Below are 15,250 nucleotides of genomic sequence, written 5' to 3'. Positions count from 1 at the left end.
AATTGAACTTTGATTGGATTGAATTGGATATTTTTAAAAATTAGAATTAAAAACCAATCATTAAAAAAAACATAGGAAATGCCAGGATGGTATAATGATTCAGTGCCGTGGAACAATAATATTCTACAATACAAAATGATGGGACAGGGCTGGTACCTATGGCTCTCCAAAAACTTGGCCATGTCTTAGCTATATTATTGTGGGAAGGAAGTGAATTTTCGCCACAAGAAAGGTGAGTCAGACAGTCAACCCAGGTCATACTCACATACATTTTACAAGCTGATCATATAACAGCATTATTAGAGGCTTGAGTTATGACTATCTGTCCATCTCTGTCTATTTGTGGTTCTAACCAAGTCCTGTGTGGGGCTCAGGAAAGAGAAGGGAAATAAGTAACTATATAATAGGCTTGTTAACAAAATTAATGCATTTGGGATTAAAGAGCTAACATAAGCATGATGAGTTGAATGACATTCTCTGTGATATATAATTGTATGATTCCATGGAAAATGAATGAATAAACATAATGAGTAAACAAATAAAAACTGAAAGTGCTAAACAATGCAGCAGAAAATGGTGAAGCAACTTTTTGAGGAAGATAGTCTGATTTGTTTTCTCTTTCAGATTCAGCTCAACAAGAATATATCTAGAATATATCAAAATTATATATAGATATATTCTGATTCAGATGCTGTATTTCTCTAGGATTTTCTACTTCTCTGACATTTGCAGCTTATCTTTTTATCTCAACAGAAGCTGCCCATGATACTATAGCTTTCAGAAAAAACACTCATTACAGAAGGATTCACTGCAATCACTGGTCCAATGTGAACATCCGTGGATTCACAAAGATGCAAAGAAGTTATATTCCTGATCATGGCCAGTGAAAACAGTTTGCAAGACAGCTCCTCAGATCAATCCCCAAGAAGACACAGGGCAGATTCAACTTCAAGCAGCAGCATTTCCAGTAAGAGGACAAAGAACAGCAGCAAAAGCAACAAGAGTCAAAGAAGGAGTGCATGCACGGAGTATTCTGAGGATTTTGAAGATCACAGCAGTATTGCAGAGTCGCTCAAAGAAGAGAGCGTCAAAAGCAAACACCAAGCAATAAAGAAGGAAAGTATTAAGAAAAACAATAACCAAAGCAATCAGAAAATAGGTAAGCTACTTTTCCCCACTCGTTAACATTAATGATGTAAGATTCCTCAAGTTAGAAATGACAGTTCAAGGAATTATTCAGAAAGCATGTTGGTGACAGGAGTCGCACCAATTTGGCATTTTAACAAATTGGAACGGGAACACTGGCGATTTCTCAAATGTGAATTCCTGACTTTGGCCTAGATCAGCTGGAAGAGCTGCCAAAGAATGGGTGGAATGGTAATTTATGCCTCACCCCTTCCCCCTGGTTCCTGGGTTCGAATCCCAGCTTGGGTCACTGTCTCCCCGTGTCTGCGAGGGTTTCCTCCAGGTGCTCCGGTTTCCTCTCACAGTCTGAAAGACGTGCTGGCTAGGTGCATTGGCCATGCTAAATTCTCCCTCAGTGTACCCGAACAGGTACCAGAGTGTGGCAACTAGGGGATTTTCACAGTAACTTCATTGTGATGTAAGTCTACTTGTGACTTTTGGAATACTGCGTCCAGTTCTGTCGCCACACTACCAGAAGGACGTGGAGGCTTTGGAGAGAGTGCAGAAAAGGATGTTTGTTGCCTGGTATGGAGGGTATTAGCTATGAGGTGAGATTGAGTAAACTAGGGTTATTCTCCCTGGAAAGACGGAGGTTGAGGGGCGACCTAATAGAAGTTTATAAAATTATGAAGGGCATAGATAGGGTGAACAGTTGGAAGCTTTTTCCCAGGTCAGAAATGACAAACACAAGGGGTCACAAGTTCAAGGTAAGGGGGGCAAGGTTCAATACAGATATGCGGGGGACGTATTTTACACAGAGGGTAGTGGGGGCCTGGAATGCACTACCAAGCAAGGTGGTTGAGGCAGACACGCTGGGATCATTTAAGACTTATCTCGATACCACATGAACAGACTGGGAATAGAGGGATACAAACGGATGTTCTAGTTAGGAACACATGATCGGTGCAGGTTTGGAGGGCCGAAGGGCCTGTTCCTGTGCTGTATTGTTCTTTGTTCTTTGTGACTGAATAATAAATAGGGGTAGGCAGAAAAATATCAACAGGTGCTTGACTGTTCCAGCACACTTATAAGCCAGCTGGTCCCATCCGTATCATTCATTATATTGCAGACTGTGTGTGTAAAAGGTTCAGGTAAGGCAGTTGGGAGCGAGTAGTTTTAATGTACTCAACCTGTGCATATTTAAAAAGTTATATCTGCTAGTACCATTCTGCATGAAATTAGTAAGAAAAACAATTTGTACACCTTCCTTACAGACAAAATTGGTCAAATATCCTGGATCTGCTCTGAGCTGCTCAGTTGATACTGTAGTTGATCAAAATTGGCAAGTGGTGGGGACACTGTACCAGGCTTCAATGTCCCAAGATTTCCAGGGAGAAGATGGGGAGGAGCTGGGGGAGATTGCTCGTGGAAGTATATAATTCTGAATTTGTTCAAGTATATCAGAATTGACAAGGTGGACATGGAAAGGGTGTTTCTTCATGTGGGTGAGTCCAACACTAGGGGGCACTGTTTTAAATTTAGTGGTTGCTCTTTTCGGACAGAGATGAGGGGAATTTTTTCTCTCAGACGGTAGGGTGACATTGAAACTCCTGGGACACGATCTTACCATTGCACCAGGCTGGCCGATGGACGGGGCGAGCTAGTGAGATCGCGAGAGTTGGGAAATCAGGTTCATGCCCGATTTCCTGCCTCTCACGATCTTATTGGCACCAGATAGCCGGTGAGGTCAGCCCCATGCCCATTTCCGGTGCAAGGCTGAATAATTTAATTAAATAATATATGAATCTTATTTTACATTGAATTAATGAGCCTGGGACGTTATCATCCGGGCTCACTTGCCCCTGTGATCCTGCCAGGAGAGGTTCTCTCCGCGAGAATCATAGCTGGTTCCCAGCAACGGGGACAAGTTGTGAGGGCCTCGCTGGTAGAACTGGAGGCCATTTATGCGCCGCCAGGAGGGTAGAGGCAAGGGGGAATGCCCCTAGTCAGTACCAGCCTGGCACCTGGTGGGCAGTGCCAAGAGGACAGGGCCTCCTGGGGGGTGGGGCCAGGTTGGTGGGGGGGGGCGTGGCTGACCGTGGGGGAGGGGGAGGGGGGGATTGGTTCAGGTAGATGGGGGGGGGGGTTGTGGGGATAGATAGGTCCAGGCAGAGGGGTCGCGATAAGCCACAGTCCCCTGCGGTAGCTGGAGGGCTGCTTTGTTTCGGCAGGGAGACTGGCTGAGAGCAGCAGAGACTGAGTGACAGGCCTCTGCTGCTAGAGACTCGCACATGCGCAATGGCTCCCTCTCCTGTTCTCTGCCAGCGCTCAGGTAATTTATGCCTCACCCCTTCCCCCATTGGCGAGAAAATGTTTCTGCCATTTTTCTATACTCTAAGTGGCTAAGATCGCAGATTTGAACTCACCCAAAAAACAGATCAGAAACTCTCCCATTTTCATGCCCATCCTGAACTTAGAATCCTTTTGATAAGATCCCCCCCACGCGCCACCCCCATCTCAGAAGGTGGTAGAAGCAGGGTCATTAAATATTTTTAAGATGGAAGTAGATATATTCTTGTTTGGCAAGGCAATCAAAGGTTATTTGGGGGTAGATGGGAATGTGGAATTTGAAATATAAACAGATCAGAACATGACCTTATTGAAGTTGGCTCAAGGGGCCAAATGGCCTACTTCTACTCCTATTTTGCATGTTCATATTTTCATGCTCACAATCCATATATATGATAAATCTGAGCATCAAGTTTCAGCAACTTTAATATTTTATTACGAAATACAAAATTTAACCTCTGCCTCTTATTTCGATCTTTCAATTGGCTTGCTAACTTTGATTAATGTGTTCCAATACACTGAAGCAGATAATTTGTTGATTTAATATGTAAGTCTTAAGATTGACCTCTAATCTCCTTAATTCAAGCTACCCAGAGGCCAGAAGAATACTATAATCTTTATATGTCTTCTACAACACACCTACATTTGGTCACAGGATGTGATGTAGCCAAAGCACTTTGTGCTATTTTCTTTGTCTAAGAAATGGTAGAAATCAGTTTTGTCTAATTCTGCTGTACCGACATTAGGCCACGTAGGAATTAGGAACACGAGGGGGATCAGGCCCCTTCACCCTGACCCACCACTTACCATGGCTGGTCTGACTGTAACCTCCTGCCTCCCTCGATAACCTTGTCCTTAAGAATCTATCTATCTCAGCTGAGAAAAATGCAAAGACTCTGCTTCCACTGCTTTTGAGGAAGGAGGTTCCAAAGACTCATGACCCCTTGAGAAAAATTATCCTTATCTCCACGGGCATCCCCAAACTTTTAAACGGTGAACCCCCCCCGCCGCATAGTTCTAGATTCTCCCACAAGAGGAGACTTCCTCTCCACATCCACCCTGTCAAGACCCCTCAGGATCTTATGGATGGATTTTATAGCCTTGCTTGCCCCAAAACCATAACGTCCCACCCGAGGTCAATGAACATTTCCATGATCCGACCCTCACCCGCTCTGATTCCCGAGACAGTAAAATTCCGGCCTATATGTTTAAATCAGGTCACCTCTTTTTCTTTTAAACTACAGTGGGTACAAGTCTGGCCTCTCCAAACTTTCTTCATAAGACAACCTGCCCTTTTCGGGTATTAGTCTATCTAGTAAACCTTCAACTGAGAACATTCCCAAATGTTTCTCAGTTCATTGCTTGTCACTAAGCAACAACTGGAACTTCCCTGGCAAAGACAGGACTGAAATTGACTTACTTTAACCCTTTAACTTATCAGATAAGCATTGTATTTATCTATAGCTAACTTTCCTTCTGCTAATTATTTTAGTTCTTCTTGTAATCTGTTAACTCCAGCTATGGTATTTCAATTAATCTCAGCAGCCTTAGACTAGGGCTGGATGAAACAAACAAATCTGTGCTCTTGATCATTAGTGACCTCTTCTGGATAGTGGTTAGATATGACTATCAAATCAGAACAGATCCTTGTGTGATGTGCAACATTGTCAAATGGAATGCTTACGCCCATACAGAAAGGCTGATCAGTTGATTGAGATACATAGATGGCTTTTGATGCCCATAGACCTCCAGCTACCGAGATAGATAGAGATAGATACCGCAGCAGATATAAGGATCTTCGGGAAAGGAAGCGAGGTTAAAAAGAATGGTCCTCTGTGGTACTGGAGAGATTCCGGTTGCAGTGAAACAGTATAGAATGTGAGACACAGAAAAGGAAAAGGTTGGGAAAAAAATGTTCCAAAAAAGTCAAAGTCAATATTTATTTATTAGTCATAAGTAAGGCTTACATTAACACTGCAATGAAGTTACTATGAAATTCCCCTAGTCGCCACACTCTGGCAACTGTTCAGATCAATGCACCTAACCAGCACGTCTTTCAGACTGGGGGAGGAAACCGGAGGAAACCCATGCAGACACAGGGAGAATGTGCAATCTCCACACAGCCAGTGATCCAAGCCAGGAATCGAACTTGGGTCCTTGGCGCTGTGAGGCAGCAGTGCTAACCACTGTGCCACCGTGCCGCCCAAAATTGTATGCGATGAGTCATTCAATGTCAGAGATGAATGATAAAATGTCACAAACATCAGAAGAAAAGCTCATAACCTCAAGGAACCATCAATTACCTGTTAGTCATTCCTACATCTTAATTACATAATATTAATGCCAGACCGTGGAACTGGTGGGAGAGTTTTTCTATTTGGTTTTGTAGTGGCGTATTTTACACGAGACATTGGGCAAGCAGTTTATACTCAATTACATCACCATTGAAAAATGAAAATTGTGATGTAATCACTTCAACGTTACTGGAGTTTAATCTGCTGTAGTCCACTCAAAAATAATATGGATGACTATTATCTTATACGCCGTTGGTTTTCCCGTGAGGTTGCTTATGGTAAGTCACAGAATCAGTTATTATAAAGACAATGGAGATATTATTATGTAACACACAACATATTGCTTTGTTGCTGAGGTAATGCTGTGATTATCTAGTTTGTCCCTAAGTCAAGCTGTCATGAATAGGCATGGCCTGAGGTCAGTTAAATACAAATTCTTATTAAATCCATTCTGAGGTTAATTCAAGACGAACTGCTTTCTTTTTAAGCCACTACTTCGCATTTGTTAGGATCTCTATTGCTTAGCTGTGAATTGCTGTTGTTTGATGAACATGATATTTGAGTCAATCTTGCCCTCGCTCTTGGATGTTGAGGCAGTGTTTGTATTTTCCTGAGGCCTTTCCAGATGTTTCAGGAAGGACAGGGAGGGAGGCAAGAGAGGGGGGGGAGTGGCACTGTTGATCAGGGATAGTGTCACGGCTGTAGAGAAGGTGGACGCCGTGGAGGGATTGACTACGGAGTCTCTGTGGGTGGAGGTTAGGAACAGGAAGGGGTCGGTAACTTTGCTGGGTGTTTTCTATAGGCCGCCCAATAGTAACAGAGATGTTGAGGAGCAGATGGGGAAACAGATCCTGGAGAGATGTAGGAATAACAGAGTTGTCGTGATGGGAGATTTTAATTTCCCAAACATAGATTGGAATATCCCTAGGGCTAGGGGTTTGGATGGAGAGGAGTTTGTTAGGTGTGTCCAGGAGAGTTTCCTGACACAGTATGTGGATAAGCCTACTAGAGGAGAGGCTGTACTTGATCTGGTGCTGGCTAATGAACCTGGACAGGTGGAGGATCTCTCGGTGGGTGAGCATCTTGGGGATAGCGATCATAATTCTATCTCCTTCACGATAGCATTGGAAAGAGATAGGATCAGGCAGGCTAGGAAAGTGTTTCTCTGGAGTAAAGGGAAATACAGTGTCATCAGGGAGGAAATTAGACGGGTAAATTGGAAGGAGGCATTCTTGGGGAAAAGTACCGAAGGAAAGTGGAGGATTTTCAAGGAATGTTTGTCTGGAGCTCTGCATGACAACGTTCCGATGAGACAGGGGGGTGTTGGTAGGGTACGGGAACCGTGGTGCACGAAGGTTGTGATGAACCTGGTGAATAAGAAAAGAGAGGCGTACAGAAGGTTCAGAGAGCTAGGAGGTGTTAAGGATTTAGAGGAGTATACGGGATGTAGGAAGGAGCTTAAGAAGGAAATTAGGAGAGCGAGAAGGGGTCATGAGAAGGCCTTGGCGGGTAAGATTAAGGAGAATCCCAAGGCTTTCTACAAATATGTCAAGAGTAAAAGGATGAGATGTGAAGGCATAGGACCCTTAAAAGGTGAAGGGGGAAAAGTTTGTGCGGAACCGTTAGAAATGGCGGAGGTGCTTAATGAATACTTTACCTCGGTATTCACGGTGGAAAGGGATCTGGGTGGTTGTACTGCTGGTTTGCGGTGGACAGAAAGGATCGAGCATGTGGACATAAAGAAAGAGGATGTGTTGGAACTATTGAATGGCATCAAGGTTGGTAAGTCGCCGGGACCGGATGGGATGTACCCCAGGTTACTGTGGGAGGCGAGGGAGGAGATTGCGGAGCCTTTGGCGATGATCTTTGCATCGTCGATGGAGACGGGAGAGGTTCCGGAGGATTGGAGGATTGCAGATGTGGTCCCTATATTCAAGAAAGGGAACAGGGACAGCCCGGGAAATTACCGACCGGTGAGTCTAACCTCAGTGGTTGGTAAGTTGATGGAGAGGATCCTGAGAGACAGGATTTATGATCATCTAGAGAAGTTTAGTATGATCAAAAGTAGTCAGCACGGCTTTGTCAAGGGCAGGTCGTGCCTTACGAGCCTGGTTGAGTTCTTTGAAAATGTGACCAAACACATTGACGAAGGAAGAGCGGTGGATGTGGTCTATATGGACTTCAGCAAGGCGTTCGATAAGGTCCCCCATGCAAGACTTCTTGAGAAAGTGAGAGGGCATGGGATCCAAGGGGCTGTTGCCTTGTGGATCCAGAACTGGCTTGCCTGCAGAAGGCAGAGAGTGGCTGTGGAGGGGTCTTTCTCTGCATGGAGGTCAGTGACCAGTGGAGTGCCCCAGGGATCTGTTCTGGGACCCTTGCTGTTTGTCATTTTCATAAATGACCTGGATGAGGAAGTGGAGGGATGGGTTGGTAAGTTTGCTGACGACACCAAGGTAGGTGGTGTTGTGGATAGTTTGGAGGGATGTCAGAAGTTGCAGCGAGACATAGATAGAATGCAAGACTGGGCGGAGAAGTGGCAGATGGACTTCAACCCGGATAAGTGTGTGGTGATCCATTTTGGCAGATCCAATGGGATGAAGCAGCAGTATAATATGAAGGGTACCATTCTTAGCAGTGTAGAGGATCAGAAGGACCTTGGGGTCCGGGTCCATAGGACTCTTAAATCGGCCTCGCAGGTGGAGGATGCGGTCAAGAAGGCGTACGGCGTACTGGCCTTCATTAATCGAGGGATTGAGTTTAGGAGTCGGGAGATAATGCTGCAGCTTTATAGGACCCTGGTTAGACCCCACTTGGAGTACTGCGCGCAGTTCTGGTCACCTCATTACAGGAAAGATGTTGAAGCCATTGAAAGGGTGCAGAGGAGATTTACAAGGATGTTGCCTGGATTGGGGGGCATGCCTTATGAGGATAGGTTGAGGGAGCTTGGTCTCTTCTCCCTGGAGAGACGAAGGATGAGAGGTGACCTGATAGAGGTTTACAAGATGTTGAGAGGTCTGGATAGGGTAGACTCTCAGAGGCTATTTCCAAGGGCTGAAATGGTTGCTACGAGAGGACACAGGTTTAAGGTGCTGGGGGGTAGGTACAGAGGAGATGTCAGGGGTAAGTTTTTCACTCAGAGGGTGGTGGGTGAGTGGAATCGGCTGACGTCGGTGGTGGTGGAGGCAAACTCGTTGCGGTCTTTTAAGAGACTTCTGGATGAGTACATGGGATTTAATGGGATTGAGGGCTATAGATAGGCCTAGAGGTGGGGATGTGATCGGCGCAACTTGTGGGCCGAAGGGCCTGTTTGTGCTGTGGCTTTCTATGTTCTATGTTCTATGTTCTATGTTGCGCCGACCAGTGGTACCAATCTAAAGCCAATCTTTACCAATCTAAACAGATTGCTTTGTGTAAGGCGGGATGTTAGAGTGAGCAAGATCAGAAATCTGAACTCAACCCAGCCTGTCTGGAATCTGCCCGTTTCCACCACTAGCTGAAGCTGAAGGGGGGAATGGTGACCAATTTGCTCCCAGGATGTAGGCTTCCCTTCTAAATACCTTACTGGGCGCTTCAGATTTGAGCTTTAAGGCTCGATGGCTAGGTTTCCCAGCTGAAAGCAAGAAAGAACTGCTGCATGGAAGAGTTAAGTTCTTGCCCAAAGAGCACCATCCCTACCCACATAGAATCCTACAGTGCGAAAGGAGGCCATCATGTCTGCACCGATCACAATCCCCCCATGCCCTATCTCCATAACCCCATGCACTTACCCTAGCTAGTCCCCTGACACTAGAGCCAATCTGCCAAACCCGCACGTCTTTGGACTGTGGGAGGAAACCGGAGCACCTGGAGGAAACCCACGCAGACATGGGGAGAATGTGCAAACTCCACACAGACAGTGACCCAAGCCGGGAATAGAATCTGGATCCCTGGCGCTGTGGGTCAACAGTGCTAACCCACTGTGCCACTGTGCTGCCCTTACATCCCCACCATGCGAACCTGTTCCTCACCCCACAAGATCAGAGCCCCTCCCTGCCCACAGTGATTGGGAATACCTCCAATCCACACTGTACCCCACCTCAGTCCCTCCTGGCCTCTACACAAGCATCAGGAAAGCTACCTTCAGTTAAGCCTTCTATGGATATATAGATGGCTTTCCTTCTGTTAATTGTGTTATTTCTTATCATTGTGTGGTAACCACATATGTGACTTTACAATTAATCTCAGCAATCCTAGGATAGGGACAGAAAAAAATAAAACAACAAAGTGACTGCTCTCCATCACTAATGATCCCTTCTGGAAAGTATACAGCTGTGACCTGAAAGGAGATATCCTTATTTTGGTTATTTATTTCCCTGGAGTGGTGCATTTCTGAGTGTCTGCTCACATATGGCATTACTTCTGAGATTAATGGGAACAGCTTGTCCGTGCCCTGAAGCTGCTTCCTTCACTTAAATGGGAACAGATATTTTGGACAAGGTTGAGTTGGCAGAAAGCAGCTGATGGCAGCTTTTCCTGGCCCGGGGAGTTCTGGACTGAGCTCCAGACTAGTCCAGAGCAACAGTTTCCATGGCAACACATGTAAATGGCAATAGAAAATATGGGAAATGAAACAAACGTCGAGAACAATTTTATCCTTTCTCAGATACCCAACCTGACTTTGCTTTCGATATTACAACTGGAGAGTGCTTTGCCCTGAGCCCGGCTTTCACTTTCCCCTCACCTCTTTCCCACTGGAAAATTAGAAATTAAACAGGCTGAAGCCATACTGATAGCTGTATGGAGATGGATCCAGTGACAAATATCTTTGAATATAGACGTAACTTTATCATTTGTATCATTCAATGTAGCCAATATAATGACAGGGTCTTGTTTCACCTTTTCTTTCCCTTCTTAGCACAAGCAAAACCAACACTTAAAATGCTGCAACATTTGAACCAATCTGCAGTGAAGAATAAATCACAAAACTACACCAAAATGAAACCCGCCGGACAAGAGTTTGATCCAGTGACTCGCCACATATTGTCAGCCAGACTGCACAAAACCAAAGAGCTGAAGAATGAGGTGTGCGACCTTCAGCGGGAACTGGAAAATGCCAGGCTGGAAAACAGACTGCTCAGACAGCTTCAGTACCGACACATGAAGGCCTTGGTCAGGTTTGAGAACGAGCAGAACAACTTACCTCAGCTGCTAGTCAGGCACGAGGGCGAGGTGCAAATGTTGAAAGAAATGCTGCGCAAGTCAAAGGAGCAAGACCGGAACGTTTCAAAGCAACTGAAAGAGGCAGAAACGGAGCTGTGGAAAACAAAGAACTCCCTGCAGAAGCTGAAGGTGCTCTGTGACAAGAAAAACTTGGGAGAACGGGACGAGCTGACTTGGCACCTAACAAATCTCACAAAGAAACTTGAGCTCGATCAGCAAAAGATCCAGGTGAGCCGGCAATAATAATTGATTGGCAGAAAGCAATAGGGTGACAAAATGCGTCTTGCCTGAAGTGGTCTCGAATGACATCTCCCACTTCATTGTGTTGTCAGTACACGTCTACACTGGCTGAAATGTCATTGGCAGCCAACATGGCTGACCTTAGTATCCTATTGGATTGCGAGCTGAACTACCAAATGCACATCCTCCTCATAATATTCCGACCCTGTAACAATCCGCACCTCTAGCCTACTTCAGCCCATTACTGCTGAAACCCTCCTCCATTCCCTGAAACTACCAAATTAGAATTTCCTCCAACCTCCGTAAACATCAATTCATCCAAAACTCTGTTGCCTGGATCTTATCTCAGTGGGTTTAAAGCTCTCTTAGTTGAAATGGATTTGGTTTAAAATGGGTTAGAAGTCATGGGCCCCCAACCCCAACTAAATTATAATGCTATACAATGCTCAAAATAACTAGGTGAACTTGTATCTTTGAATTTAAGCAGTGGTAGTTCTTCAATATTTAAAAGCCTGTTCGGGTACACTGAGGGAGAATTTAGCATGGCCATTGCACCTAACCCACACATTTTTCGACTGTGGGAGGAAACCGGAGCACCCGGAGGAAACCCACGCAGACACAGGGAGAACATGCTGACTCCACACAGACAGTGGCCCAAGCCGGGAATGGAACCCAGGTCCCTGGCGCTGGGAGACAGCAATGCTAACCACTTCCTGCCAGCTGCCAAACATTTGAACACTGCTTTACTTTATCACAGACACCCAGCCCTGCTCCAGAAAGTGCCTCTGGACGCCCAGGAGCCATGAGTGAACCTTTCAGCAGCAAATGCAGGGAGGAACCAACCTGTGATTTGATCTGAGCAGCTTTGCAGCATTTTTCAAATATCAGTCACTTGAACATCCGGGTTCGGTGGGTCACATTGAGTTTCCAAGTCTGCTTGAAATCGAAATTTAAATTGCTCTGGTGTGCCTCAGCAGCACCACACCACTGATCCCACACCAATTCTGCATTCCAATCACCTGACTGACCATCTATTGGCTACCAATCCTCAAATTTAAAATGCTCCTGCTTCTGTGAAATCTCTTCATGACACTAACCTTCTGTATCACCTCCCCTGAAATCGCTAAGACCCTTGTGTATCCCTTCATCCCATCAGTGATGTCGTAACCTTCAGCTAGCTAGGCACTGGGCCTGTGAAATTCCCTCGCTATACCCTACCAGCTCTTCACCTCTTTCTCTTCCTTTAAGACAACACCCCTCCACCACCTCAACCCCCGCCCCCCCACCCTCATGTCCACCCCATCCAAACCCTCTTCTGTGATGAAACTTTCAGTTATCTTCTTATTACTGTACCTCCTTTCGATCAGCATTTATTTTTATTCACTCCAATCTCCCTCAAGTGCCTTGTGATATATTTTTCTATGTTTTTTATTCATTCATGGGGTACTGGCAAAACCAACATTTATTGCTCATTCTTAAAGGTGATGGTAAGTCACTTTTTGAACCGCTGCAATCCTTGTGATATAGGTACACCCGCATTGCTGTTAGCAAGGAAATTCCAGGAATTTAATCCAGCAACAGTGAAGGAACAACAGTATATTTCCAAATCAGGATGGCGAGTGCATTGGGAGGGACCTTGCAGGTGGTGGTGTTCCCAATATCCTACTGCACTGGTTTTTCTAGGTGGTCACAAGTATGGAAGGTGCTGTAAAGGAGCTTTGGTGAGTTGTTGCAGTGTATATTGTCAATGGACTTATGTTATTGTGTGTTGTTGGTGGAGGGATAAATGTTTGTGGAAGGGGTGCCAATCAAGTGGGCTGCTTTGTCCTGAATTAAGCTTCATGAGTGTTGTTGGAGTTGCGTTCATCCAGGCAAGTGGAGAGTATTCCATCACATTCCTAATTTATAGTGGATGGTGGAAGAGCATTGGGGAGACAGGAGGTGAGTTAGTCACTGCAGATATCCCAGCATCTGACCAGCTCCTGTAACCACAGTATTTCTGTTGCTGCTATGGTTAATGGTGAACCTCAGGATATTGATGCTGGGGATTCAGCAATGGCAGTGCCATTAAATGGCAAAGCGAGATGGTTAGATTTTCTTTAGTTGGAGAAACTATATTGAAGAAGCTGCATGAAACCAAATTTTTATTATGGACATTTTATCAGGACAGTAGCAGAGATAGAGGATGACAAACGGTTTCCAAAATAATTTGGTTATTCACCTGGGCAGAGGTACAACTGAAATTTAACACTTAATATAGATTAGAATAAATGCTGATCATAAGTATGCAATGAATGGGATTCATTTAGCACAGGGACATTTAGAAAGGTGTCTGAAAGAGATAGTAAACCCTCATTTTCAATGATATGACAAAACAACGAAATAAATATGAGAATTCTGGATATTTAGCCAGAACAGAAGAGTACAATATATTCTACCTATGAGGGTCTAAGATCTTACCATATACATTTTTTAATATGTAGTGATATGCTCATTGCTATCTCTTAACAACTTAAAATTAGACGCAAGGCTAAAATGGTTCAATCTATGTTTGCCCGAAACCCTCGAACAAAAGAAGCTACCTGACAGCATCAGAGAAACTCATCCATTATCTCTGAAAAACCACGAATGATTCCCTGTGGATTGCACAGTCTAAATTTAAAGAGAACTATCCAAAGGCCATCTGCGTTTCGTAACCCAGGGTGGCCAACTGAAGTCCATTCATTTGTAAAAGGGCTCCACAACCTTCCTTTCAATTCTAAACGGTTGAGACATTTAACCATCTGAGGGACCCAGATGAGGGATACGCACCCTTTGCAAAAACAATGTGGAGAGGTGGGAGTCATGTCACATGGACCTCATGTTTGTTGAAGCAGTAATATTGCCTTGTGAAACTGCAAAGTCTCAGTCTGCTATTTACCATCCAAGTAGCCTCACAGACCAGGAACTCTGCCCAGTTGAACCCCTGGTCCCATCTACTGGAACTTCTATACCATCACCTACAAGACTGATTCATTCTGTGTGCCTATCTCATCTTGTGAAGTCAACACCACCAGAAAAGGGAATTATACAGCATCAGTTTTTAGGCAACTGACTTCCATAAAGAATATCTCATTGGACCTGATTCTGCTCCCTGGAACCTATGTGAAATAATATTTATTTTCTCTGTGGTCTCTTGCATTATAAACATTTCTTTTCTCACTGTACGCATACAAAGGGGGGCAACAATGTAACTCTTCCTGCATTTTAAGTGTGCACCAATAAACTAACCCTTTGAGTTCATCCTATTTCAGGTTTACTGTGGAGTTATTAATGGAAATTAGGACCATAACAAAACTGAGGGGTTAGGAAATAGACCACCGTATATAAAGGGGGAGAATAAATCAGAAACACCTTCAGTGCTGCCTAAATTATCCCCCCCGCCCTACTCTGTCCATTACACACCACATGTCGAGCTGGTTGTCAAGTGTTATATGGGCTGAAATTGGGTTGGGACTTGAAACATCGGTGCCAGTAATTTCTGTGCCCATACTCTTGTTCCAATTTAATTTCTGCAGACACTCTAAGTGCCTACCTAATTGTAAGCAGGCATAAACCTAATTTGCATCCCAGCATTGTCCCTACCCCTTTTCTGTTGAAAGGCTAACTAATGGATTTATTATCTCTAAACCTGAATATTTCAACACCCTGTTGGCTGATTGTAATGTCTTAAATATGTTAGGCGTTGTGGGTTTTACACAGAAAGAAAAGCTGTGGGGGTGGAATCTCTCATTCGGGCTGGGAGACTCAAGTCGAGGCCATTTCGCGGCTTCCCGCTGGGCACCATGACCTCCGTGGTTCTCCGGCTGCCGGATTTCTGGTGCGGAGCTGATGGCTCCGCACCAGAAATCAGAGCGGAGCTGAAGAAGTTAGGCAAATCTGAATTTAAATGCATTTTAAATATCATTAGCAGGCCCGGGACTGAACTCTCCAGACCCGCTAGCGTTCTCCCCCCCCCCCCCCCCCCCCCCCCCCCCCCCGCCCCCACTAGGAGTGGTTCACTC

General features: G+C 44.9%; 1 protein-coding gene across 1 annotated transcript in view; it reads left to right on the top strand.

Annotated features, from left to right (window-relative positions):
- Positions 1–10,685: 10,685 nt before the first annotated feature.
- Positions 10,686–15,250, top strand: part of LOC144506068 (lebercilin-like protein) — a 78,169-nt gene continuing 73,604 nt past the window's right edge. Inside the window, exon 1 of the mRNA XM_078231885.1 lies at positions 10,686–11,195. Within this exon, the coding sequence (XP_078088011.1) occupies positions 10,686–11,195 (510 nt within the window). The remainder of the gene's footprint in view (positions 11,196–15,250) is intronic.

The sequence above is a fragment of the Mustelus asterias genome, chromosome 17 (genome assembly GCF_964213995.1).
Source record: "Mustelus asterias chromosome 17, sMusAst1.hap1.1, whole genome shotgun sequence".
Classification (NCBI taxonomy): domain Eukaryota; kingdom Metazoa; phylum Chordata; class Chondrichthyes; order Carcharhiniformes; family Triakidae; genus Mustelus; species Mustelus asterias.
The sequence above is the reverse complement of the archived record's forward strand: the minus strand, read 5'-3'. Positions and strand labels throughout refer to the sequence as shown.